The sequence below is a fragment of the Triticum urartu genome, chromosome 1A (genome assembly GCF_056163025.1).
Source record: "Triticum urartu cultivar PI428250 chromosome 1A, HENAU_Tu73, whole genome shotgun sequence".
Classification (NCBI taxonomy): Eukaryota; Viridiplantae; Streptophyta; class Magnoliopsida; order Poales; family Poaceae; genus Triticum; species Triticum urartu.
The window spans coordinates 193,965,112-193,992,724 of record NC_141873.1 but is presented as its reverse complement, the minus strand read 5'-3'; the positions used below and the strand labels follow the sequence as shown (position 1 = coordinate 193,992,724).

General features: G+C 46.1%; 1 protein-coding gene and 1 long non-coding RNA gene across 8 annotated transcripts in view; one reads left to right on the top strand and one right to left on the bottom strand.

Annotated features, from left to right (window-relative positions):
• The first annotated feature begins 307 nt into the window (after positions 1 to 307).
• Positions 308 to 27,613, top strand: part of LOC125554660 (Calcium-binding endonuclease/exonuclease/phosphatase family) — a 67,122-nt gene continuing 39,816 nt past the window's right edge. The window contains exons 1-11 of one of the 7 annotated variants that reach the window (XM_087517232.1): positions 308 to 531; positions 627 to 782; positions 907 to 1,005; positions 1,088 to 1,193; positions 1,570 to 1,793; positions 1,881 to 1,957; positions 2,048 to 2,162; positions 2,278 to 2,403; positions 2,518 to 2,631; positions 2,794 to 2,898; positions 22,005 to 22,025. In XM_087517232.1, coding sequence (XP_087373358.1) covers positions 529 to 531; positions 627 to 782; positions 907 to 1,005; positions 1,088 to 1,193; positions 1,570 to 1,793; positions 1,881 to 1,957; positions 2,048 to 2,162; positions 2,278 to 2,403; positions 2,518 to 2,631; positions 2,794 to 2,898; positions 22,005 to 22,010 — 1,131 coding nt within the window. In that variant the 5' untranslated portion in view covers positions 308 to 528 and the 3' untranslated portion in view covers positions 22,011 to 22,025. The other 6 variants (XM_087517217.1, XM_048718152.2, XM_048718146.2 and 3 more) reach the window with 6 other exon arrangements.
• On the bottom strand, positions 21,076 to 23,207 carry LOC125554695 (uncharacterized). The gene is made up of 3 exons (XR_007304424.2): positions 22,828 to 23,207; positions 22,065 to 22,122; positions 21,076 to 21,317 (listed from the first exon to the last, which is right to left on the bottom strand). It is a non-coding gene; the product is annotated as an uncharacterized LOC125554695 (long non-coding RNA).

The following is a 27,613-nucleotide window of genomic DNA, read 5'->3' as shown; positions in this document are numbered from 1 at the left end:
TATTATATGTAGTTGTATTTGATATGGTAGATCTTAGCAAAATTTTCTAGAGACCGAATCAAACTTTAAAATGTTTGACTTAGGACAATACTTTAATTTTTTTTGCGGGTAATTTTAATTATTTTGGAATGAAGGAAGCACATGTTAAATTTCGTTCAATAATAACGCTACACAAAAAAGCTGGTACCATAAATAAATCTGAATTTTTTGAACCATGAAAATTACTACCTACGTAACATTTTCAAACTTGAAAAAGAAGGTGCTCGTAATGCACCTGCTCCAAAGCGACTTCCGTACTCAGAAGCCTTTTCGAGCTATTTAAAAGGCAAGGCGAGACGCCAACGCTGAGGCCAGCAACACATCTTGGGCAGTCTTCATTCCTCTCCTCTCCAACTCGTCGCAGCCGCAAATCGCAAGGACAGCAGGAGCTAACCCGACGAGGCCACGCGACCACCACCCACCGGTCTAGCGCCTCCTCGTCGTCGCCGTTGCTTCCCGCCCGTTCCCTCGGTTCCGCCTGAAATCGCGATGGTGAGAAATTAAATTAACCTTTGCTGGTGGGCATGTCCATTTCCTCTAGCGCGTGTCGGTGAGTTGAGTTGCTGAGATCGGTGTGGTTGGTGCAGACGAAGAAGCAGCGCAGGGAGGCTGGCGCCAGGCGGCAGCAGCAGGCCCGCCAGCGGCTGCGGCCGCCGCCGCTGCTGCAAGCGCGCGACGAGCGCTCCGTCTCATGCACCACCTTCAACATCCTCGCGCCGATCTACAAGCGCATGGATTCTGAGGTGAGCTGGATCTTACCCTTTTCCCTCCCCTTGGAATCCACTTGTTTCATCTTGTGTTGGGAGGAGTTGCCGCCGGTATTTTGTTGGATCGGTAAAGTAACGTGTCCGTGGGCATTGGGCACAGAATGGCAGGGAGAGCCAGAACAGGGCCAACTGGTTTAGCAGGAATGAGAAAATCATCGACCGCCTCCTCGGCGATCGCTCCTCCATCATCTGCCTCCAGGTGAGGGGGATTGACCGATTATTCACTTCCATGGATGTTTGCGCAAGGATGTGATTGATAGGTTGTCTTGGTATTGTGTCAGGAGGTGTGGTTGGGGAATGATGAGCTAGTAAACATGTACGAGAAGCGGCTCGGTGATGCGAATTATACGCTGTTCAAGCTAGCCCGCACAAATAACCGCGGAGATGGTGAGCTCTCTCTCTCTCTCTCTCTCTCTCTCTCTCTCTCTCTCTCGCCCATTTCAGGTAGTATTATGACAAAGTATCTTGTGGTATGGATTAAGTAAGTTGACGTGTGTTGTTCCTTTTAGCCACCACCGTCTATTTTGCCTGCTCCATCCAAATGGTTGTTTGTTCTGAGATTGCTATAAATATTACTTGTAAGCTGTTATGTTCAATGCCTTCGATACTGATACATGCAATATCTGTCAGTAGCCATGATTGGCTGTTTTGTTCTGGAATTTATCGGAGAAAGCACATTCAATTTCTTAACTATAGCGTTGTTACAGAATGCTACTGGGATCAGTCTGCAAATTTTCACTCAAATTGTATATTCCCCACCCAGGTCTTCTAACTGCTGTACATAGGAATTACTTCTGTGTCTTGAACCACCGGGAGCTTCTTTTCAATGATTTTGGAGATCGAGTTGCTCAGCTATTGCATGTTGAGTCAGCCATACCTTTCTTGCAAAATCGGAGCAGCAGCTATGTCCAGCAGCAGAGCCTCATCGTGAACACTCATTTGGTGTTTCCCCACGATCACAGCCTTTCAATAGTTCGACTGAAGCAGGTATGATTAGTATGTTGTACACTTAATCATTCAGCCTGCCAATATTTCAGCATGGTATGTAACAATTGACTGCCGTGTCCATGGTAGGTATATAAGATCCTTCAGTACATAGAAGCTTACCAGGAAGAGCATAAACTTGGTCCAATGCCTATCATCTTATGTGGGTGAGTATGCAGTAAACATGCTATTTTTTACGTTCTTCTATGAATATCAGAGTGAAATATTAACATATGATCAGGGCATTCATATTATAGTGATTGGAATGGAAGTAAGCGCGGCCAAGTTTACAAATTTCTTCGTTCACAAGGATTTGTTTCATCATATGACACTGCTCATCAGTACAGTGACAGCGAAGAAGATGCACACAAGGTAACAGGACAATTCTGTTTTACTACTAATGCTTGATAGCCCAGCAACGCTTAATATGTATGTATGGTTGCATTGTATTCTAATTTTCTCCTCCTTTACCTCTTCTTGAGTATAGTGGGTGAGTCATCGGAATCATAGAGGGAACATCTGTGGAGTTGATTTTATATGGCTTCTGAATCCAGACAAGTGCAGGAAGCCCCTGAAAACTAGCTGGAATGAAGCTGTCTTTGGTATTATCAAGGTAAGCAAACATGATCAACACTGTGTCATTAATTAAAAAAAGGCATACTATAGCTAAAATAGTATTACGTTCGTTGTCTCTTAACTCTGAAAGTCTAAACTGTTCTCTTTTCAGTATCTTCTTCTCCAAGTTGCATCCCTTCCGGAGGAGAATGCATTTGCACTTCTCAAAGCTGACAGTTCAGATGATCGTATCACATATTCAAGCTTCTGCCAGGCACTTTGTCAGGTATTAAGGACACTATGTGTGTGCTATGTAGAAAACACTTACTCCCTCCGTCCCACTATGTAAGACGTTTTTTGACACTACAGTAGTGTAAAAAATGTCTTACATTATAGGACAGAGGGAGTACTTTAGAAAATACTTTTTCTAATGCTACAATAAATGCAGTTAGGAATGGTCCACCCCGATCGTGTAAATTCTGAAGAAATGGAAGATCTATGGAGTGAAGTTGACCACGATGGGAATGGTGCTGTTGACTACAAAGAATTTCAGGTAATTACTTGTGCGTGTCTTTTCTTTTTGGGTGGGTGGTGGTGGGGGTTGGGGGGATTCATGTCACATGGAAAGATATCTTGGTTTCAAAATTTGAATATGTAGAATAAAATGCTAATGCAAGATTATAGACGACACACCGAGGCATGCTATTTGTTAACAAGATTCACGCTACATCCCCGGGGCAATGACTACGGGCGCTCCTCCCCAAGATACCGCAACACCGGCCGCCTGTTCGCACATGAACACGTCACCGTGTACCTCCAATACCGAGGGTGATGCACCGCAGCTCACATCGAAGGAGACCCGTCCGGAAGCACGGTATGCAAGCAATCCGACGGGTGCTTCTGAGGACCCGAAACCCCATGCGCCCGGGAGGGACCCCGTCTGGACGCGCGGCGGCTATGGGCTGCCCTAGGTTGATTTGCTCGCCCTAGAGCCTCGAGGATCGCTGCCCTTCAACATGAAGAATGAATGGAGAACGGGAGAAAGAACAAGGGAGAGATGTAAAAACTAGGGTAAAAAGTAGTATATTGATATGTCGATTGTGTGTTGTTCAATCGGCCGTCACCTCCCATCTATTTATGAGGCGGCTGGACTTCCCGTACAAGAAAAAGACTAAAAAGTCCGTCCAAAATGTCAAAAACCCTAACCTAACTTGGACAGGAGTCTTTGGCAATTTTCCAGATCAACTCGGAGCCACTGAGTGGTTCGTTTCGGTCCCTCCGAGTGAACGTTGCCAACCTTCTGTAATTTTTCGGATCAACTCGGTCTCACTGATTGGTTTGCTTCGGTCCCACCGAGTGAACGTTGCCAACCTCCTCTAATTTTCCAGATCAACTCGGTCTCACCGAGTCAAATCAACTCGGTCGGTCCGAAATGACTCTGCAGCTTCTGTTTCTGACATTGTTTTGCCTCCATAGGTTGCATACAACCTCGGATTAAGGCGATTTTTATATCAAAATCAACCGTTTCGATGAGACGCACAACTTTTGTGTTGAAACATTTTCCATCAGAGGCCATCTTAATCGAGTTTCTGGCCACTATATAATCTGATGTCCACAAGATCATCTCTGCAATTGTCACAACTTTTGCATCCGAGCTCCGTTTCGGACCATCTTCGTATCCATCTTGATCTCCTTGAAGAGAGCTATCCGGAGGTGACTTTCAATCATAAGTTTGAATTTAGTCTTGATATAGCCTAAGCTACTTTTATGACTGTGCCACTTTTGAGCGTCAACACATGCCCCCCTGTTTTTTTGGCAAAGCTAGCGTGCCGAAAAATAACCTATATTGTGTTTTTTCTAAGGACGATGTCAACACTCCATCGGCCATTTATATGTGCTTAGGGCGATAAATCTATATTGGCCATGTTCATGCTTAGGGCGATAATTCTATATCGGCCATTGATTTTAACTTCTTGTTTACATGATACCTTGGAGCCGATTACCACCAATCGGCTTTAAAGAGATGGGAATGAACCCGTTCCTTGTGGCACTAAGGAAATCAAATTCCGAGAGGTCACGCCCTGTTAAGCAAGTAACATCGGGATGATTCCAATCCACTGATGCATCGGCCAAAGCAACACAAGCCGAATTATCCGTGTGAATGATTTCTACCTCACTGTTGACCCAGTTGCGGCCTAATATAACATTATAGTTACCTTGCACCTCGGCGATGAAGAATGTAGTGGCCAAAGTTTTGCTTCCCACATTGAGTTCCATGCACATCACACCTTTGGCCTCTGTCTTTTCTTTACCCTTAATTCCGTTAAGTACCATATTGGTCTTCACCAATGCATTATTATCTAACCCCAACTTTTTGAAGACCGAATAGGGCATAAGATTTACCACAACACCACCATCAACGAGCATCCTAGCAACCGACGATCCATTAATATGACCTTTGAGGTACAATAGCTTCAAGTGTTTCACCGGTTCTTTTGGCTTCTCGAAGATAGCGTTCTTAGGACCAAAATCCAGCTGGGCCACCTCTCCTTCACCTATAGCACCCAACTCGGTAGGTAAGTAATACACCATATTAATATCCATACCTTCCCGAACCGGCGTAGATTCGTAATCCACCATCTCATCTTCATCTCCCAATGTGTATATTGGACCTGAAGTTGTTTATATTGAGCATGGCCCTTGGCCTTTTGTATTCTAGCCTCTTGGCATTCTCTTGTACATGTATATATGATGGCTTTGGCCTCCTAATAATATCAAGTTGCATATTTCCCTAACATGGTATTAGAGCTTTAGGTTTTTTCCGCACGCGCAACTCGTGCTTCCTCCGATCCCATCTTGCGTCCACAGGTACTCTTGGCCGTCGCTGTCTTCTTCCCTGCCGGCAGCCACTCCTTCCCCGTGGCTGTCCGCTGGTGCACCAACCTGCTCGATCCAGCCCCAACACCACCACATCACACCACCACTTCTCACGCTACCACATCTAGCCACTTCTCTTCACCACGCCACAACCAGATCGAAGGGAGAGAAGAAGAGATCAAGGGTCAAGGGAAGATCGGGAGTACCAAGGAGATCGCGGGTATCTGATTCCCTGCGCAAACAACACCTCATCCGGCTCACCCCACCCAGGGCGCCGGCCCTTCCTCCCTGCCAGGCCGCCCCCGAGAAGGCCCTCCGCCGTCGCCGGTGATCAGGCCGCCGCCCGCTGCCTATCCGGCGCTGCTCCTCCGGCCGCCGCCGGCTTCGCTCCATCTCGCCCATCGGACTCGCCCGTTTTTCGCGTGCTGGTTCTTCAGTGCCGCCGGCGACCCCTGCAGGCTTCGCATCTGCCTCTTCCGCCCGTCCGTCCGTGAACACCAGTCAACCGCCGCCTCCATTCGTGTCGAGGCCGCTTCGTGTGTTATGCTGTGCGTGGCAACTCGGGACACGTTTCGGGCCTTTGCTGCTGTTGACACTGTGGCCCTGTTTCGGGCGTGGTCTATTGGATTGGAGTTTTGAGTAAAAAAAAAGAGAAAAAAAAGTAAAAAAAACTGGTAAAATGCTTTTGTCGGGTACACCTCTTCATCGCCGCTCGATGTTTTTTGACGGTGTTCCATACATTGATGCTGTCTCGCACATGCGCCTTCTCTCGGTGCTTGGTGCTCGCCCGTTTGAAGATGGTGGTTGTCGCTCTACTTCGACACATTTTGCGACTTCCGCCGGTGTTGTTGGCCGCTCTACATCGACTCCTCCCGCGGCTTCCGCGCACGGCGGGGATCGCTCTGTGTCGACTCACCAAGTGGTTTCCACGTATGGCTCTACGTCGACTCGCCACTCTCGGTTGACTCTACATGCGGCTTCTACGGGTGGTGGAGACCGCTTATTATCGGCAGGTGTTTCTACCTCGACCTCTTCCGCCGTGTCCTTGTCTTCGTGTGAGATTGCGCAGCTGAAATCTCTGCTTGCTACTTGGGATTCTTCACCGACAAGTTCTGCATGTTCCGTGGCCGACTCTTCTGGCATTGAGAAACCACCTTCTACTCATTCAGGTACATCCCCATGGATTCTTGATACCGGAGCATCTTTTCATATGACATATGATACTTCCACTTTGACTTCCGTTCAACCTGTTGAGTCTCCTGTTCGCGTTCTTACGGCTGATGGCACTCCCCTCCAAGTAGCTAGTCGAGGCACTCTTACCACTTCTTCATTTCATGTTCCCTCTGTCGCTCATGTTCCTCGACTTACCATGCAACTCATATCTGGTGGTCAGATTGTTGACTCTAGTTGTAGGGTTATCCTCGACTTTGATTCGTGTTCTGTCCAGGATCGTCGCACGGGCGCTCTACTTGGTGCTGGCCCTCGACGCTCTGATGGTCTCTGGGAGCTTGACTGGCTACGTCTTCCTTCCGCTGCCACCGCTGCCAGTCCCATAGCCCCTGTCGCTGCATCTACTAGCTCTTTTCAGCAGTGGCATCACCGTCTTGGACATTTATGTGGTTCTCGTCTCTCATCTTTGGTTCAGCGCGGTGTTCTGGGGTCTGTGTCCGGTAATGCTTTGTTGGATTGTATGGGTTGTAGGCTTGGTAAGCAGATTCAACTACTGTATCCTCACAGTGAGTCGATGTCCGAGCGCCCTTTTGACCTTGTTCACTCTGATGTTTGGGGTCCGGCTCCCTTTGCTTCAAAAGGGGGTCACCGCTACTATATTATCTTTATAGACGATTTTTCACGGTACACTTGGATATATTTCATGTCTTCTCGTAGTGAGGTCTTATCTATATACAAAATTTTGCTGCCATGGTTCAAACTCAGTTTTCCACTCCTATTCGTGTTTTTCGCGCAGATTCAGCTGGTGAGTATATCTCCCATGCACTGCGAGGATTCCTTGCTGAGCAAGGTACCCTTCCTCGGTTCTCTTGCCCTGGTGCTCATGCTCAGAATGGTGTGGCTGAGCGCAAGCATCGTCACCTTCTTGAGACGGCACGCGCGATGATGATCGCTGCCTCTCTTCCTCCTCACTTCTGGGCTGAGGCTGTTACCACTTCCACATATCTCATTAACATTCAGCCATCTGCTGCTTTACAGGGCAGGATTCCTCTCGAGCGCCTTTCTGGTCGTTCTCCTGATTATTCGGTGCTTCGCTTGTTTGGTTGCGTTTGCTATGTTTTGCTTGCCCCTCGTGAACGCACCAAACTGACTGCTCAGTCTGTTGAGTGTGTCTTTCTCGGATACAGTGATGAGCATAAGGGCTATCGGTGTTGGGATCCCATCGGTCGTCGGATGCGTATTTCTCAGGATGTGACCTTTGATGAGTCTCGTCCCTTCTACCGGCGTCCATCCTCCTCGGCCTTTTCCACAGAGGATATCTCTTTTCTTACGTTTCCGGATACACCTCCATCTGTGCCCAGTATTCCTACTCTTTGTCCCGCTGTTGCAGATTCGACGCCGTCCTCTCCTACGGTTTCTTCTCCTCCCTCATCACATGACTCGCCACCTTCATCATCGCTATCTTCACCTTCTGCACCTTCATCACCAATATATCCCCCTTCTCCACCTTCATCGATACATTCCCCGTCCACGTCTCCAGTGATTCCACCTCTTCCCTCCTTTCCTTTTCATTATACTCGCTGTCCACGTATTGTGGATGAGTCTACTGATGTGCCCACTACTTCTGGTGTGTCATCTTCCTCCTCTCAACCGACTTATGGTCTTCGTTCTCGGCCTTGTCCGCCCCTTGACCGATATTCTCCTTCTCGCTATGGTCTTTCAACCGTTCTTGAGCCGACTTCTTATCGAGATGCTATTGTGCATCTTGAATGGCAGTTTGCGATGGCAGAGGAGATTGCTGCCCTTGAGCGCACCGGCACATGGGATCTGGTTTCTCTTCCTCCCGGTGTTCGTCCCATCACTTGTAAGTGGGTCTATAAGATGAAGACTCGCTCTGATGGTTCTCTTGAGCATTATAAAGCTCGTCTTGTGGCTCATGGCTTCCAGCAAGAGCATGGTCGTGATTACGATGAGACTTTTGCTCCCGTGGCCCATATGACCACTGTTCGTACACTTCTTGCCGTGGCCTCTGTTCGCCATTGGTCCGTGTCTCAGCTTGATGTGAAGAATGCCTTTCTAAATGGTGAGTTGCGTGAGGAGGTTTATATGCAGCCACCACCTGGGTATTCTGTTCCTGATGGCATGGTTTGTCGTCTTCGTCGCTCTCTTTATGGCCTTAAGCAAGCCCCCCGTGCCTGGTTTGAGCGCTTTGCCTCTGTGGTGACTGCCGCTGGTTTTTTGCCTAGTGCTCATGATCCAGCATTGTTTGTTCGCCTTTCTTCTCGTGGTAGGACTCTTCTTCTTCTGTATGTTGATGACATGATCATCACTGGCGACGATTCTGAGTACATTGCCTTTGTCAAGGCCCGCCTAAGTGAGCAGTTCCTTATGTCTGATCTTGGTCCTCTTCGTTATTTTCTTGGGATTGAGGTTTCGTCCACCTCTGCTGGCTTTTTTATTTCCCAAGAAAAGTATATCCATGATCTTCTTACTCGTGCGGCTCTTAGTGATGAGCGCACTGTTGAGACTCCTATGGAGCTCAATCTTAATCTTCGTGCTTCTGATGGTGAGCCCTTGTCTGATCCGACGCGTTATCGTCATCTTGTTGGGAGTCTTGTCTATCTTGCTGTCACACGTCCGGATATCTCCTATCCTGTCCATATTCTGAGTCAGTTTGTTTCTGCTCCCACTTCAGTCCACTATAGCCACCTTCTTCGTGTTCTACGATATCTTCGTGGCACGATCTCTCGTCGTCTCTTTTCCCCCCGTTCTAGCTCATTACAGCTCCAGGCCTATTCAGATGCTACATGGGCTAGTGATCCTTCGGACCGCCGTTCACTTTCTGCTTACTGTGTTTTTCTTGGTGGTTCTCTCATTGCCTGGAAGACTAAGAAACAGACTGCAGTTTCTCGTTCGAGTGCAGAGGCCGAGTTGCGAGCTATGGCTCTTCTGACGACAGAGGTGACTTGGTTACGATGGTTACTGGAGGATTTTGGTGTTTCTGTTACTACACCTACCACCCTCTTGTCAGACAGTACAGGTGCTATCAGTATTGCGCGAGACCTGGTGAAGCATGAGCTTACCAAGCATATTGGTGTTGATACTTTCTTTGTGCGCGCCGCTGTGCAGGATCATGTTATTGGTCTTCAGCATGTGCCTTCTGAGTTACAACTAGCAGACTTCTTCACGAAGGCCCAGACTAGAGCACAACATGGATTTCACCTCTCCAAACTCAGTGTTGTGGATCCACCATGAGTTTGAGGGGGGGTGTTAGAGTTATATTGAGCATGGCCCTTGGCCTTTTGTATTCTAGCCTCTTGGCATTCTCTTGTACATGTATATATGATGGCTTTGGCCTCCTAATAATATCAAGTTGCATATTTCCCTAACAGAAGTTTCCTCAACTGAAGGGGATGTTTCAGGTGGCATGGGCGATGTAATAGGGGTTGCATCATCCTCTTTTGGTGGTGTAGGTGTTGCTATAGCCAATGTAGAAGCATCTGCATTTTCTTTTTGTTTAGGCCTCCATACTTGTTTCGTGAGTGCCATGGGCCGAATTTCATTGAACAATTCGTCCATTTGCTTCTCTTCTTTGCGCTCTACCTTCTCGTGGTTCCTCATGCGTTTGTAATCTCCTTTTCATGGTCTTAGTTAAACCGGGAGGACACCACTGAGGTTGAGTGTATTTGGGATCCCTAGGTGTGGCCTTGCTTGTGCTGGCCTCATGATCATTAGCCATGGAACCCTTTTTACTGACCTTGCTTGGAGAATTTTTTGTTGGCCGATTAGCACCATGGCTCGAACGGCCTTGTGTGGGATAATAAAGCCTCTCGCGAACAGGCCTTCTAGGTGCTGCCCACCCCATATGAAAAGCATAAGGAGCCATTGGGGGCTGCCCCCATCCTCCATTGAAGCCTCTCATATAATATAGCGCATAGGGGGGTTGTGACATCCATGGTGTCGGTGCCCATGACCCATATGGCCTTGCATAGCGTCGAAACTCTTGCTTCGGAGGCGATCTTGAACGCTTTGAATGTGATGGCTGATTAGAGCTAGAACCGGCCGCTTGACTTGCATATTTGGATAGCAACATATCAAAAGTTGGCTTGATTCGCTTGCGCTTAGCTTCACTCTTTTCCCACTTGCCAATTTCTGCATTCTTGGGCTTGATAAATTTAACATGAGTATCTTCTTGTACCTGTGGTTGCCCCCCGAGTGCAGGATTTTTTATGGTGATCTTCAATACTTCCTTGCCATCAGGTTGTTTATCAAGCACAACCTCTCTTCCCAAGACTTTGTCACCCTCCTTGCCTTTCTTGGGTTCACCAATAACAACATTATCTTTATTAGCAGATTTGGCTATGCTAGGCCGAATTAACATTTTCTTTTCCTCCAAGTCCATGGTGTTTATCGGGAAGGGTTGTTTATCAACTTGCATCTCAGCAAAATTCAACCGTCCTTCATTAATGGCCGATTGTATCTGTCGTCGAAAAACATTACAATCGGTAGTAGCATGAGAAAATGAATTATGGTACTTGCAATAAGCACGCCGTTTCAGCTCATCAAACGGCGGTATGGTGTGTGATATTCTAATCATCTTATCTTGCAAGAGAGCATCAAATATTTTATCATATCAAAAGTAAACTTCATCTCCTCATCAGATTCTTGCGAATCGGCTTAAGAGCATTGCATGTATAGGGTTTGGCCTTTGAGGACCAAACAAACTCAGTAGTATAGACATCAACCTCATCGTTCGAATTATCATCATTGTATTCAAGCATATGCATTCTAGGATGATCGGTTGTAGACTTATGAACCTCTTTACTTCGACTCTCTTGAGCCAAAACTTTTTGTAAGACTTGGTTAATATTCAAAAACTCATAACTTTCTAGCCTCTCTTTAATGTGAGTTTTTAAACCATTAAGAACAAGACCTGCCAAGTCTCTCTGAGTTATCACTAAGCTATAACATCGGTTTTTTATATCTCTCAATCTCTTGACATAATCGGTGATCGATTCATCATGTTTTTGCCTAACCGATGTTAAGATGTGACAACTTAAGCTCATTATCACTGCTATAAAAGTGATCATGAAACTTTTGCTCTAATTGTGACCATAAGAGAATTGAACCATGTGGTAAAGCAACAAACCATGAAAATGCGGTGCCAGTTAAAGATAAGGAAAATAAACGCACTTTCAATTCTTCTATGGAACCTGCTTCACCTAACTGCGCTAGATACTGACTAACATGCTCCCATGTCGTTTTCGTGCCCTCTCCACTAAATTTAACAAAATCAGGAACCTCGTAACCTTGAGGGTACAAATCTGCATCAAAGTGTTCAGGATAAGGCTTTTGGTACACACAACTCTTTACTTTCGGCTCGTTTCCGGAAGTTTCTATAAACATCTTATGCAAATCAAATCCTCCCTTAATTTCACTAAAATTGGATCTGAGGTAGATGAAGATGCTCGTGGCAATGACATAGGAGCAACATGAGTACTAGCTGGTGGTGCAATTTGTGGGATGGGCGTCGAACCATAATTCGGCGGAAGACCAAACATGCTTGTGCCTATGGGTGGTGTGACAAAGTGATTCGGCGTTGACGCCGAATTGGGCACACTCATAATAGGACTAGGATATGTCGGTGTAGCCACAAGATGATTGGTTTGACTAGGGTAAAAATTCAACAACATATTATATTGTTGTTGCATAGGAGGTGCCGATGAAATAGGTAAAGTTTGACTAGGGTTTTTAGATATACCAACAGTGCCACTAGATGACGGAGGAATAGTTTTCTGAGCATTAGCACATGCTATGAAAGAATTGTATGTCATCACATTACCCTTGCTAACAAGACTTTCAATCACAGCCACTTGCTTTGGAGAAAAAACTTTACTCACAGTGATTTCATCTTGTTCATCAGTGAGAGGAGGAAAATTGACGTTTCCAACCGGAGTAATGTTGCCTTGATGGTCCTTCTTGAAATTTGCAAGAAACGCCTCCAAATCCTGCTCCTCGCGCTTCCTCTTTAGCGCCTCAAAATCCTCCTCAAGCTGTTTCTTGAGCGCTTCGTAGGCTTGGCGATGTTCATCCGATAGTTCATCAAGATCGGGCTTAATGATGTTATCGGTGCTAACTTCTGTGGGCTTGGGGAGATCCGACATGGTTGATAATGATTCTTGATCTTTCGTCCCTAGCGGAGTCGCTAAAAATTGTGTTCGCACACGAACATGTCACCGTGTACCTCCAACGCCGAGAGTGATGCACCGCAGCTCACGTCGAAGGGGACCCATCCGGAAGCGCGGTATGCAAGCAAACCGGCGGGTGCTTTTGAGGACCCGAAACCCCACGCGCCCGAGAGGGACCCCGTCTGGACACGCGGCGGCTATGGGCCGCCCTAGGTCGATTTGCTCGCCCCTAGAGCCTCGAGGATCGCTGCCCTTCAACATGAAGAACGAACGAATAACGAGAGAGAAAGAACAAGGGAGAGATGTAAAAACTAGGGTAAAAAGTAGTATATTGATTTGTTGATTGCGTGTTGTTCAATCGGCCATCACCTCTGATCTATTTATGAGGCGGCTGGACTTCCCGTACAAGAGAAGGACTAAAAAGTCCGTCCAAAACGTCAAAAACCCAAACCTAACTCGGATAGGAATCTTTGGCAATTTTCTGGATCAACTCGGAGCCACCGAGTGGTTTGTTTCGGTCCCACCGAGTGAACGTTGCCAACCTTCTGTAATTTTCCGGATCAACTCGGTCTCACTGATTGGTTTGCTTCGGTCCCACCGAGTGAACGTTGCCAACCTTCTCTAATTTTTCGGATCAACTCGGTCTCACTGATTGGTTTGCTTCGGTCCCACCGAGTGAACGTTGCCAACCTTCTCTAATTTTCCGGATCAACTCGGTCTCACTGATTGGTTTGCTTCGGTCCCACCGAGTGAACGTTGCCAACCTTCTCTAATTTTTTGGATCAACTCGGTCTCACCGAGTCAAATCAACTCGGTCGGTCCGAAATGACTCTGCAGCTTCTGTTTCTGACCTTGTTTTGCCTCCATAGGTTGCATACAGGTTGCATACGACCTTGGATTAAGACGATTTTTATATCAAAATCAACTCTTTCGACGAGACGCATAACTTTCGTGTTGAAACATTTTCTATCAGAGGCCATCTTAATCGAGTTTCTGGCCATTTTATAATCTGATGTCCACAAGATCATCTCTGCAATTGTCACAACTTTTGCATCCGAGCTCCATTTCGGACCATCTTCGTATCCATCTTGATCTCCTTGAAGAGAGCTATCCGGAGGTGGCTTTCAATCATAAGTTTGAATTAGTCTTGATAGAGGCTAAGCTACTTTTATGACTGTGCCACTTTTGTGCGTCAACACTGCCCGAGCGTCGGCACAAGCCGTCGGCTCCCCTGTGTACCTACTGCTATCAAGTTGTCATAGGTTACAACTTGTGGTGCCTCTCGATATAAGAGGCATAGGACATAACGTGTCCGACACTTACACGACTTGTACCTATCCACCAATTACAACTCCATGTCCATGTGATCCCTTGCGTACATAATATTCGACACAAGTATAACAAACTCCACCTTGGCGAATATTCTCCACCACCTAGAAGTCATCCATGCTCGAACCTCCATGTATTCCAGACTTGCTTTGTCTTATTTGTAGCTTACTGAGAGCTACCCGATGGGTCAGACCCGCCGCCACTGTGGGACTCCACCGCTACTCCTACAGCTCCACTCTTCATGGTTCCACCTGCAATAGTGCTCCCTTGCAACTTGTAAAGATGCAAAGCCGTCCTCTCTCCTATCATCACGATTACCCCATCTTCCATGATTTTCATGGTCTTCTTATCCCGATCACAACGGAATTCCATACCACCAGCATGAAGAACACCAAGCGAAATTTGATTCCTTCTTAGCCTTGCCACATGCCTGACTCCTCGAAGCATCTGCCCAACTCCGTCAAACATCTTGACTTTGATGTCACCTACTCCAGCAGCACGATAACCTGTGTCATCGCCAACATAGGCTAAATCAAACCAAACTCACTAGACTTGTACGAAGAGAACCACTCCATGTTGGGCGTCGCATGAGAAGAGCAAGCTGAATCCAACATCCACACTTCAGTTTTTGTTGACCGTATGTCTAATACTACGAGGGCATCAGTACTGCTGTTCGAGTCATCACCATGAGTAGCCAGGTTATCACTTCCCCACCCTTCAGTTCTGGGCATTTCCTCTTTATATGTCCCCACTCCTTGCATCTGTAGCACTGCGCCTTTTTCTTCCTTTTCTTCTCCGTCTCTTGTCCCTTCCTGAGCTGATAACCTTTAACTGCCAACCCCAAACCTTCAGTACTCTCCTTTTCAGCGGCATTCTTTTGTTTCATCAACTCATGTCCAAGCAACGCTGCAGCGATGTCCTCATTATTGACGGTTGACTTCATAGGACGGTGGCAACGGAACAAGAAGTAGTGCCTTATCCTCGTCATCAGTCTTCACATCCAGACACGCTAGATCTGTGACCAACTAATTAAAGGCATTCACATGCTCTACAAGATCCAATCCCTCCTGCATCTTCAACCCATATAACTTTTCCTTCAAATACAGCTTATTGGTCGCTGACTTGGACATAGAACGACTTGCCAACTTGTCCCAAATTCTCTTAGGAGAATCTTCATCCATGACATTATACACGACCTGATCCGCAAGACAAAGCCGTATGGTAGCGGCCACCTGCACTTGCATATCCTCCCACACATCGTCGTCAACCTTGGCCGGCTTCGTCTCCTGCAAACCCTTCAAGATTCCCTGCTGCGCCAGAAGATCCTTGACTCTTGTCTGCCATAGACCGAAGTTACCCGTGCCATCGAATTTCTCCACATCAAACTTGGTGAACCCTGGCGCCATGCCGAGCTGCGATCTAACCGACCTGTTGCCGCCGATCTTACCGCCCTTGTTTTCCTCTGCGACTTCCTCACGAAAAAGATCATTGATCCCATATTCTTTGTCTGAAGCCACGCCGCAGTACATGATCTACCAAGAACCCTGACTTGCACCACACCCTATCTACCCTTCAGAAATCACCGTGGCTGGTCAAACTAGCTCTCGCCGAAAACTAGACCGGTCCACCTTTTTCCTGAATCTGCATATTGATTTTTGTGTGCACTTTGCTGCCTCCCTTCTCCAGCCTTTTACTTACGCTGGATCACCTGGGCTCCATCTTTTTCTTCCTATACACGGAAATAGAGTCACAGCCTGTTATAGTTTGCACCATATCCAATCTCGAACGGACCATCATGCACGCACAAGTATCCTTTTTTCTTTTTTCCCTTTTGCTAATCGCAAGCAGCAGCAGGCTTTGTTCCCTGGACCAAACACGTATACACGCACACATGTATCACCTTGTAGATTGGCTGGCTGTGTGTTAATCCCCTGAACTCCTGCGCCGATACGATTTCCTTTCTTTGTGCGGTGCACCTCATCCAAGGAGACCAGCTGCCACACGACATGAAGTCGCATACGCAGCCTCACGCCATAACCTTTCCTTTCATCTATCCACGTTCCTCAGAAAATTCTGCCGCTGATCTTGACGATAGCTTCGCCTTGTTCCGATCTTGGTTCTTCGCCAACGATCTGTAACTTGCCCTGTCGCGTGTACTCACAGCACGCCAACCTTGCTGAAACAGTCGCCACCTAGCACATCGCCTATGCACGAGACATTTCATACCCTGGCTACCCGCATCGCTGACACAATCGTCCAAGTGCCGCGCCGCCGCCCTTGTACAACACCAAGCACATCATCTCGATGCTCTCACACTCTGATCTATCCGGCCGTCCTCCACGTTTGGCCGTCGGCCTGATCGCGAGCCGAATCTGTCGCCTCCGCAACGTCTTCAACAACCACTACGCCGGTCCGATCGCCACGTCTAGCCGATCCTTACCGACCACAGCCCATCGAACGGTCCAGGCCTCCTGCCCTAAGTGGCTGACACCACCGACGGCATCCGCGATCGCCGCCATGCTCAACCTTGCGCCAATCGAACGGTCCCGGCACCCGTCGAGCATGATCCTCATACCTCAAGATGATCTTCCGCATAGTGTTCTCGCAACCTTGCTCATGATACCACTTGTTAAAATAAAACGCTAAAGCAAGATCATAGACGACACAACAAGGCACGATATTTGTTAACGAGATTAACCGATATGCCTACATCCCCGGGGCAATGACTATGGGCGCTCATCCTCAAGATACCGCAACACCCGCCGCCCGGGCGCTGGCATAGGTCGTCGGCTCCCCCGCATACCTGCTGCTATCAAGTCGTCATAGGTTACGACGTGTGGTGCCCCTCGATATATAAGAGGTCTAGGATATAACATGTCCGACTCCTACATGACTCATACCTATCCACACCAATTACAACTCCAAGTCCATGTAACCCCTTGCGTACATAACAATGCAAGTATAACAAAATAAACAATGATGTCAACAAGATTTAGAACGTAAAAAATATTAATGGCCAATTGGTAACTCGTAGCAGCACATGCCATGTGATTAAAATTTGGGTTCAACAGAAATTTGAAGTTCCATAAGGTCAGACCGGCCTTGGAAACTTATGGCAGAGCATGTTCTCGGTGAACACATCTCTAATGCCTAGGATGGATCTAAAATTTAATGGCAGATGACTGCAAATAGCCTGAAATTTCTTACAGTATTGGGAATACTTTGTGTATCAGCTTTGCTTGGACATGTTTTTTTACAGCCAGTATGCTCTTTATCAGTTACCTCAGAGTAAAATTGCAATGACAAAGAAAACTGAAATCATTGCGATTTAAGTTCATGACCACCTCAAATCTAAATGCCAAATGGCCAATGTTGTCCTATCTCTAATGTTTAAAAATATTTCTCAAACGTGGAATTATTCTACTCAGAATCTCCAGTTAATATTGTTTCTTAAACACTTGAAGCGGTGTATCTGGAGCCCAAAATGCTACAACCAAGAAGAGGAGGATGATACTGAAATCGACGTCGCTGAAGGAAGCATCGTCACATTTGAGCCGAACGACGAGACCTTTGGCTTCACTGTGAAGGAAGCTGTTCTGTTCCCCCCAGAAGTTGAGAAGGGCATGTGGCCTGAGAACTACAGCCTCTCAGATCACGCGCCCCTTACTGTGGTGTTCTCCCCTGTAAGAATGCCTTGCTCTCCACGCACTCCTCAGCACCCCTAGCTATCAAACGCCAGTACAGATGCAAGCTTTGTACAGTTTTAGGTATACGGTGAGATATACACCAGAGAAGCTTTATTTTAGGTACCGAAAGTGGTAAGAAGAGGCGACAGACATGAGTTGCTGTTGGCCTACCTTTTGGGGCATGCTGATGATGTCTCTGCGAACAGTTTGTATCCAAAGCTGTCTCCACATGTTCATAAATGTAAATTTCTCTCTCTATTCTTGGTGTAAGATAAACTGAATTGTGAGGGCTTCACACGGAAATTTAGGGATAACTGCTGATTAAGATCTAATTAGCTTGTTGTGTTGTTTTCTCCAGTCAAATCATAGCATGAGTTCCCTCCAAGATTGATATTCTATATATGCTTTTTCTTAGATCTATCACGTTCTAAACAATTTTTAGATTGGTTGTACCACATGCAACCCCTGGAGAAACTGGGAAACAATGCCAGCTTTTACCCTTTTTCCTCCTTGAAGCGTTAGCACATGATTTTCTTGTTTTTTTAGAGAAACTTACAATCTATTCATGGTCATTTATGGAAGTACATAGAACATGAGGTAACCAAAATTACAAACATAGCTTTGGACCACTTAACGACAGCTACAAGCACTAGAGTGAGCCAAAGGCATGCCACTGTCAACCCCTCTCTTATTGGAGCCTGGCAAACCTTATTTCTGTAGATAGTTGGAAAGTGTCCGACCCGCAAAAAAAGGCCCCATAAGGCTTACCCGCAAAAAAGGTCCCATAGGACCAAAGAGCAGTAACCATCTTCGATGAAGAGTTGTAGATAGAAAGGATCAAACTTGTAAACATACGAACACACACAGACAAAACGAAGATTGGATCTAAATGGGGTGTGTTTGATTGCCTTCTCCAACAGTACCTGCATTTCAAAGCCATCTCAACCCAGCCTGAGCAAAAACAAGCAAAAAACCAACATTTTGCATGTTGTTTGGTTGCCTTCATTGCATCGATTTTTTAGAGAAACTTCCAATCTATTCATGGTCATTTATGGAAGTACATAGAACATGAGAGGTAACCAAAATTACAAACATATCTTTGGACCACTTACCGACAACTACAAGCACTAGAGTGAGCCAAAGACATGCCACTGTCAACCCCTCTCTTATTGGAGCCGGGCAAACCTTATTTTTGTAGATAGTTGAAAAGTCGTCCTACCAGCAAAAAAAGGCCCCTGGAGATGGGAAAGCTACTCTTTTCTGGAAGGATAGATGGATCATGGGCGGGCGAGTCAGAGATATAGCACCAATAATATACGGTCGGGTTCCAAAACGTGTGCGGCAATCTAAGTTGGTGGCGGAGGTGTTGCGGGATGGCAGTTGGGCACTGCATGTTGGCATAGAACTGTCACTGGAGGCCCTGGATCAATACCTCCTCCTGTGGACTTGCGTTTCAAGCATTACACTCGATGATGAAACTCCAGACTCTATGCGGCGAGGTTCTCCGGATGGCAAGTTTCACCAACTACGGACTTCACCTGGCAATCCAAGGCACCGCTACGGTGTCGTTTTTTCAGTTGGCTAGCCCTAAAGGATAGATGTTGGACGTCGGATAGGCTTGCACGGCGCGGCCTACCTCACCAAGCAGCCTGCCCCATGTGTGATCAGCAACAAGAGACTATGCAGCACCTGATGTTGGAATGTAGCTTTGCGAAACAGATTTGGCTGGCGGTGAGCAGACTTGCTAACAAGGTGGAGCTCCAACCCAAACATGGGGAATCGCTTGAGCAATGGTGTTTGTGGCAGGAGGATGCCTCGGCTAACCGAAAAGCGCACAGAGCTAAATGTCTGTTGGTCATGTGGACAATCTGGAAACATAGGAACGACGTGGTGTTTAATGGAGCAACGCCGTCGTTTCAACGCTCCATGCAGTGGATTCACGGGGAAGGACAACTTTGGGCGAAAGCGGGTCTCTTTAAGGAGGATAACATAGGGTTTGAGGTAGCTCCAGTTGCGTGGGATGTGAGCGAGTAGTTACCGTTGGTAGTCGGAGGGTAGGCGGGAAATCCGCTTGTAAATAACCTTGTAATGGTGGACATGGGTTTCGTACCCTTTCTTCTCTAATGAATGATACACTCTCTCGTGCGTATTCGAGAAAAAAAAAGCACTTTAGGGTGGGTGTTTGGTTTCCTGCATATGTGCTTAAGGGTTGAGCAGATGCAAACCACAACTGTTTGGTTGCATATACGTTTGTGTTCTGCTCACCCCATTTAAATGTGCACCACATTAGCAGCACAATAGCAGGCACAACTGATAAGAGGCAAATTGATGTAGGGTGGAAACCCTAAGGCTGATCTTTCACGAAATGGAGGGAATCCTACGAAGAACACAAAGAACGCGAGGGAAAACACGAGGAAAAACACTCAAATCAACGGGAACGATCACACATGTGCTGGATCCATGAACATAAAGGGTGATACAAGATCCAAATGCAACAAAGGACGATACAAGAGGCGGCAGTTCTTCTCCGTGAGGAGGTCTTGAGGGGTCTTCCCGTGAGGGGTCTTGAATCCACTTTGGGGATCTTCTCCGTAGAGGTCGCGGTCTCCGAAGGAGAAAGTATCAAGTGGATGAGCAAAGCTCTATCTCCAAAATGAGCTATCACTAAGGATGGCAATGGATCGGGTTTGGATCGGGTTGAACAATATGGAATCCATATCCATATTCATGAAGACAGTCTTTGCCCGCCCATGAAAAAATCCACGGATGAAAAATTGTGTCCATGTCCAAACCCGATGGATACCCATACCCACTGAATATCCACTGGGTCCTCTCAAGACTAAAGAATGGTCTATAAGATGGAATAATGAAATCGCATCACACAAAACAAAGTGTCTTCAACCCCTTTATATAAATGATCCATACGTTTTTATATGCTTTTCTGTTACTAGTAACAGAATAATATTATGTTACCCTCCAACCCTATAAGGGCGCGACGCGCATACACCATAGAATCTCCCCGACCCAGCCCGAACCTAACCCACCTCCTTTTGCCGAAGGCAGCCGTCGTGGGCGAGCGAGCGACGGCGTCTGCCGAAGCGAGGGAGCCCGCGGTGCCGTGACTGGCCGCCGACGGATCCACCGCCGCCGTCCCCTTCCTCGCTGGCAAAGCAATGACGGGGCCGTGATCCCCGCCTCTTGCCTCCCTCCCTCGCCGGGGCTACTTCAGGCCTTGTTTGGCACGAAGGGTTTACAAGCCCCAAAGGGGCTGGGGATTATTGAGGATTTGGTGAACCCCTCCCCGGCACCAAATCCCCTTCCGCCTCCCAAGCCCCTTCCCCATCTATTCATATATGAGTGTTTGGCATGCAGGGACAAATTTGGTCCATTTTTAACATGAACTTTCAACAACACACTGATAAATCCGATCTTTACTACTGTACAGGCTGAAGCATCAGTGGCCATATCATCAAGTACTACTAAAACCAACAAATCATAATCTTTAAGATCAATGGTGTCTAAACTAAGAACATCAAAGGCCATACAACACGATCAAATCATAGTTTAAACATCATATGTCAAACACAGGCATGCATCAGCATGTACCAACAACACCTAGGGTGCAACACAAACATCACTTAAATTCGGTTTCTGCTTCCCAGCATAGTTTCAGTTTCGCAACGACGCTGACACACATGCATCACTTCAGTTCCATCGCATCCCTGAAAGCAGCAAGTCAATCAGAACATTAGACATACCAGTCAAACAATTCACAACTACAAGAGTACTTCAAATACTTTCGCAAGAAAGAAAAGGAACAGGGGGGAAATATGGCATGGAGTCTGTTTCTTATACTTCATGATCTGAAACAGATGGACTCGCTCTCCTTTGTCAAAAAGTATAACAAAATTTATATGTGATGTACTTGAGCCAGATTTAACTTGATGCAAACAGAGAAAAGCAAGCTCTATCATTAGGTCACATAGATATCTCACATCAAGTACTAGCACTGAAAACTCACGACTAAAAATTTATACGTACAGACCATATATACACTGCAGAGAAAGGTTGACAGAAACTCTTTGCATATACACTGCAGATCATATATATGTACAGATCAAAACTAAAAATTTATATGCACAAAACATATATACAACTAAAAAATTTGATTTAGTATGATTGTTCACTACCAAAGTGTATCTATTTCTCTAACAAAAACACTACAATTACTTTCTTGCTGATTGCCCAACAGTATGGTTCAGTTTCTTCCTGTTATTTGCCCTTTATTCAAATTAGTATGCAGACAAAGCATATTCACAAGAAAAACATGTTTGTTCCAAGCTAATCAGGAACATGAGCTTATGTATATTCTCAGTTCGGAGATGAGAAATTGATTTCTAGCTAATCAGGAATAGGAGCTTAAGAACAAGACCAAGCAAGCAAGAACATTATGAACCAGATCAAAATACCTCTTCTAGGTAGGCAACTCATCCATTTCGCTCCGAAGCCACATGACCGCACTCTCTTCTTGAAGATTGATGAACATGTAAGATAAGAAAGAGCTCGCTATTACATTATAACAAAGAGCATCATAAATGTTTGTTCTAAGCTAATCAGGAATAAGAGCTTAAGTATATTCTTAGTTCAGACATGTGCATGCATAAAATCAGTTAGCAACCACATAAATATACTACAACTAGTCATCTCAGATGAGAAATTGATTTCCAGCTCGTGTCTGCATGCATTTTACTCATCTTAGCAAATCACACCAGTAACAGTTAACTTCGACCAGTTTTGAATTTCATCAACATCTAACACAAGACATTCCCTGCTATATTTTTAGCACATAGTGTCAAAATTAATCAGACTGATGATATACCAATGAAACTTATGTGCAGCAAAATGATTCTCTCCTCACATTTCTGCACTACATCCAATTATCAATATCTAACACAAAATGGTTGGCTGTATTTTGTTACTTTGTTATCAGATATGTACTATATGCTAATAATAATGGGATTTTTTTACTATGGAGTATAAAATCAGTACCGGAAGGTAGAGATCCTACTTGAGCATCTACATGTATAATTTTAAGGCACACATAAATGACATCAAAAAAGGGTTGGAGTTGTCTTGAATAGTAGTCCAGATCTAGCAGCAACTAACTTCAAATAGGGGGAGGACGAATGTGATGGGGAAGCAGGCAGAGGAACAACAGGGAGGGCCTCTCACAGCGGTGGTACTGGAAAGGGGAGAGGAGCGTGGCTATCAGGGACGGTGTGCTTGGCGAGCTCGCAGGGGAGGACGAGGCGAACGGCGGATCGGCGGCGGCCATATTGAGAAACCCTAGATGAAGATGGAGGGGGGGTGTGCCTCGAGGGAGAAGGCCAACTTTCCCTAGGAAGAAGAGGAAGCAGGCATCCGACGGAGTTAGCAGCGACGGCGGCGGCGACGGCGGCGCCGCGCGGTTCTGGCCGTCTCTTGTGACCGCGGCCGCGTCTCGTCTCTCTTTCGCACGAGGCGTGTGAGCCGCGAGGTACCCCTCGGTGCTAGGAAGCCCCATGGATCGGGGAGGAACGGATGGGATATTCGGGGCTGACCCGGTTGGAGCCCAGTGCGCCAAACGGTACTCTTGGGCTTTTAGGGTCTTTTAAGCCCGACGGGGAAAATCCACTAAAAACCCCTTTGACCCCGGTGTGCCAAACAAGGCCTCAACATGAATGAGTTTTCAAGTCTGAAAGTGCAACTATCCCTGGGTGACTTTGGTAATTCGTAACAACATATAGCTCATTGAGCTAATGCTATTTTAAAATAAATATTTCAGGGAAGCTCAATGATTGGCATGGCATGAATTAGAAAGTAAACCCCTCAAAATGCTAAGGACAAAAGATTGGCTCAAGCTCAAAGCACAAGACTCTACATTTTACTTTTAGTGATCCAAGATCACATTGAGTCCATAGGAAAAGACAACACTATTAGAAGGGGGTGAGGTGTTGCTTAATGAGTTACTTACTCGAAATGCTTAGTGATATGCTCCAAAAATCCTCAACTACTTTCTCATATCCACATATGTCCCAAACCAAAAGTCAAACTCGGCCCCACCAAAATCTTCTATCCGGCGCCACCGAGTTCACTTGACATAGCCACTGCCATAAATCCTAGTCACTTCGGTCTCACCGATAGGGATTTCGGTCTGTAGGATCGAAAGTATGTCTAGAGGGGGGGTGATTAGACTACTTGATCAAATAAAAACTTAACCTTTTCCCAATTTTAGTTCTTGGCAGATTTTAGCTATTTTAGGACAAGTCAAGCAATCATCACATAATTTAAGCAAGCATGCAAAGAGTATATAGGCAGCGGAAAGTAAAGCATGCAACTTGCAAGAATGTAAAGGGAAGGGTTTGGAGAATTCAAACGCAATTGGAGACACGGATGTTTTTCCCGTGGTTCGGATAGGTGGTGCTATCCTACATCCACGTTGATGGAGACTTTAACCCACGAAGGGTAACGGTTGCGCGAGTCCACACAGGGCTCCACCCAAGGGCAACGGTTGCGCGAGTCCACACAGAGCTCCACCCACGAAGGGTCCACGAAGAAGCAACCACCCACAAAGGGTCCACGAAGAAGCAACCTTGTCTATCCCACCATGGCCATCGCCCACACAGGACTTGCCTCACTAGCGGTAGATCTTCACGAAGTAGGCGATCTCCTTGCCCTTACAAACTCCTTGGTTCAACTCCACAATCTTGTCGGAGGCTCCCAAGTGACACCTAGCCAATCTAGGAGACACCACTCTCCAAGAAGTAACAAATGGTGTGTAGGTAATGAACTCCTTGCTCTTGTGCTTCAAATGATAGTCTCCCCAACACTCAACTCTCTCTCATAGGATTTGGATTTGGTGGAAAGAAGGTTTGAGTGGAAAGCAACTTGGGAAGGCTAGAGATCAAGATTCATATGATAGGAATGGAATGTCTTGGTCTCAACACATGAGTAGGTGGTTCTCTCTCAGAACATATGAGTTGGAATGGTGTGTGTGTTCTGATGGCTCTCTCATCGAATGAGGAGGAGGTGGAGGGGTATATATAGCCTCCACACAAAATCCAACCGTTACACAGTTTTCCAATCTCGGTGGGACCGAATCAATAAGCTCGGTCGGACCGAAAATGTAAACCTAGTGACCGTTAGTGATTTTCGGTGGGACTGACATGCAACTCGGTAGGACCGATATGGTTAGGGTTTGGGCATAACGTAATCTCGGTTAGACCGATTACACAAACTCGGTGAGACCGAATTTGGTAATTAGCTAACCAGAGAGTTGGTCAGGCAAACTTGGTGGGACCGATTTGCTCTTTCGGTGAGACCGAGTGGAACTCGGTGAGACCGAAAAGTTACAAAGGGGAAACACTGAGTTTACATTGCAATCTCGGTGGGACCGATTCGCTCTTTCGGTAAGACCGAAAAGTTACGAAAGGGAAACAGAGAGTTTGCAACCCCATCTCGGTGAGACCGAGATCCTTATCGGTAGAACCGAATTGCTAGGGTTTGGCAGTGGCTAATGACAAGTGAAACTCGGTGGCGCCGGATAGGAAGAATCGGCAGGACCGAGTTTGTCTTAGGGTTTAGGTCATATGTGGATATGGAAAAGTAGTTGAGGGTTTTGGAGCATATCACTAAGCACATGAAGCAAGAGGCTCATTAAGCAACACCTCATCCCTCCTTGATAGTATTGGCTTTTCCTAAAGACTCAATGTGATCTTGGATCACTAAAATATAAAATGAAGAGTCTTGAGCTTTTGAGCTTGAGCCAATCCTTTGTCTTTAGCATTTTGAGGGTTCCACTTTCACATCCATGCCATGCCAATCATTGAGCTTTCCTGAAATAATCATCTTGGAATAGCATTAGCTCAATGAGCTATATGTTGTTATGAATTACCAAAACCACCTAGGGATAGTTGCACTTTCACGGTCTCATCGAGATGGGATTGCAACCTCTCTGTTTCTCTTCCTAACGTTTCGGTCCAACCAAGATGAGCGATCGGTCCCACCGAGATTGCAATGCAAACTCTCTGTTTCCCCTTTGTAACATTTTGGTCTAATCGAGATGAGCGAATCGGTCCCACCGAGTTTGCCTGACCAACTCTCTGTTTGTCTATTACCAAAATCGGTCCCACCGAGTTTGTGTAATCGGTCTCACCGAGATTACGTTATGCCCTAACCCTAATGGAATCAGTCCCACCGAGTTGACATGCCGGTCCCACCAAAAACCTTAACGCTCACATTTTGAACTAAATCGGTCTGACCGAGTTTTATAATTCAGTCCCACCGAGTTTGGTGATTTGTGTGTAACGGTTAGATTTTGTGTGGACGCTATATATACCTCTCCACCCACTCTTCATTCGTGGAGAGAGCCATCAGAACATGCCTACACTTCTAACATACATTTTCTGAGAGAGAACCACCTACACTTGTGTTGAGGTCAAGATATTCCATTCCAACCACATAAATCTTGATCTCTAGCCTTCCCCAAGTTGCTTTCCACTCAAATCATCTTTCTACCAAATCCAATCCTATGAAAGAGAGTTGAGTGTTGGGGAGACTACCATTTAAAGCACAATAGCAAGGAGTCCATCATCAACACACCATCTATTACATTTTGGAGAGTGGTGTCTCCTAGATTGGTTAGGTGTCACTTGGGAGCCTCAGTCAAGATTGTGGAGTTGAACCAAGGAGTTTGTACAGGCAAGGAGATCGCCTACTTCGTGAAGATCTACCCTAGTGAGGCAAGTCCTTCGTGGGCGATGGCCATGGTGGGATAGACAAGGTTGCTTTTTCGTGGACCCTTCGTGGGTGGAGCCCTCCGTGGACTCACGCAACCGTTATCCTTCGTGGGTTGAAGTCTCCATCAACATGGATGTACGATAGCACCACCTATCGGAACCACACCAAAAATCTCCGCGTCTACATTGCGTTTACTTTCTCCAAACTCCTCCCTTTACCTTTATATGCAATTGTTTTACATTCTGCTGCTATACTCTTAGAATTGCATGTGTAGATTGATTACTTGAATTGTGCTAAGTTGCTAAAATCTGCCAAGACTTAAAACTGGAAAAATTCTAGATTTTTATTTGGTCAAGTAGTCTAATCACCTCTCTCTAGACATACTTTCGATCCTACAAAGCCCCAAAGGGGCTGAGGATTATTGGGGATTTGGTGAACCCCTCCCCCGCACCAAATCCCCTTCCGCCTCCCAAGCCCCTTCCACATCTATCCATATATGAGCGTTTGGCATGCAGGGACAAATTTGGTCCATTTTTAACATGAACTTCAACAACACACCGATAAAAATCCGATCTTTACTACTGAACATGCTGAAGCATCAGTGGCCATATCATCAAGTACTACTAAAACCAACAAATCATAATCTTTAAGATCAATGGCATCTAAACTAAGAACATCAAAGGCCATACAACACGATCAGATCATAGTTTAAACATCATATGTCAAACACAGGCATGCATCAGCATGTACCAACAACACCTAGGGTGCAACACAAATATCACTTAAATTTGGTTTCTGCTTCCTGGCATAGTTTCAGTTTCGCAACGACGCCGACGCACATGCATCACTTCAGTTCCGTCGCATCCCTGAAAGCAGCAAGTCAATCAGAACATTAGACATACGAGTCAAACAATTCACAGGTACAAGAGTACTTCAAATACTGTAGCGACCCGACCTCAAATGGTCAAGTCTCTGTGTATCTGTGCCATCCCTGGATCGGTATGCTGGCACACACAGTACATCAATGTATATATCAAAGTGCAATCACATGTATAAATAACGTAAAACTGATATATACCTCATAAGTCTCAGCGGAAACAATCAAACGGGTGTGGATTCCCATCAACGCCAACGGCAAGTTGAGTGTAGACCGTAACCCTACAACGTAACTCTTACTTGTCGTAAAAATTCTTGCAACATAAGGCGTTACAGCCCTGTAGGTCAGTACATTGAATGTAAT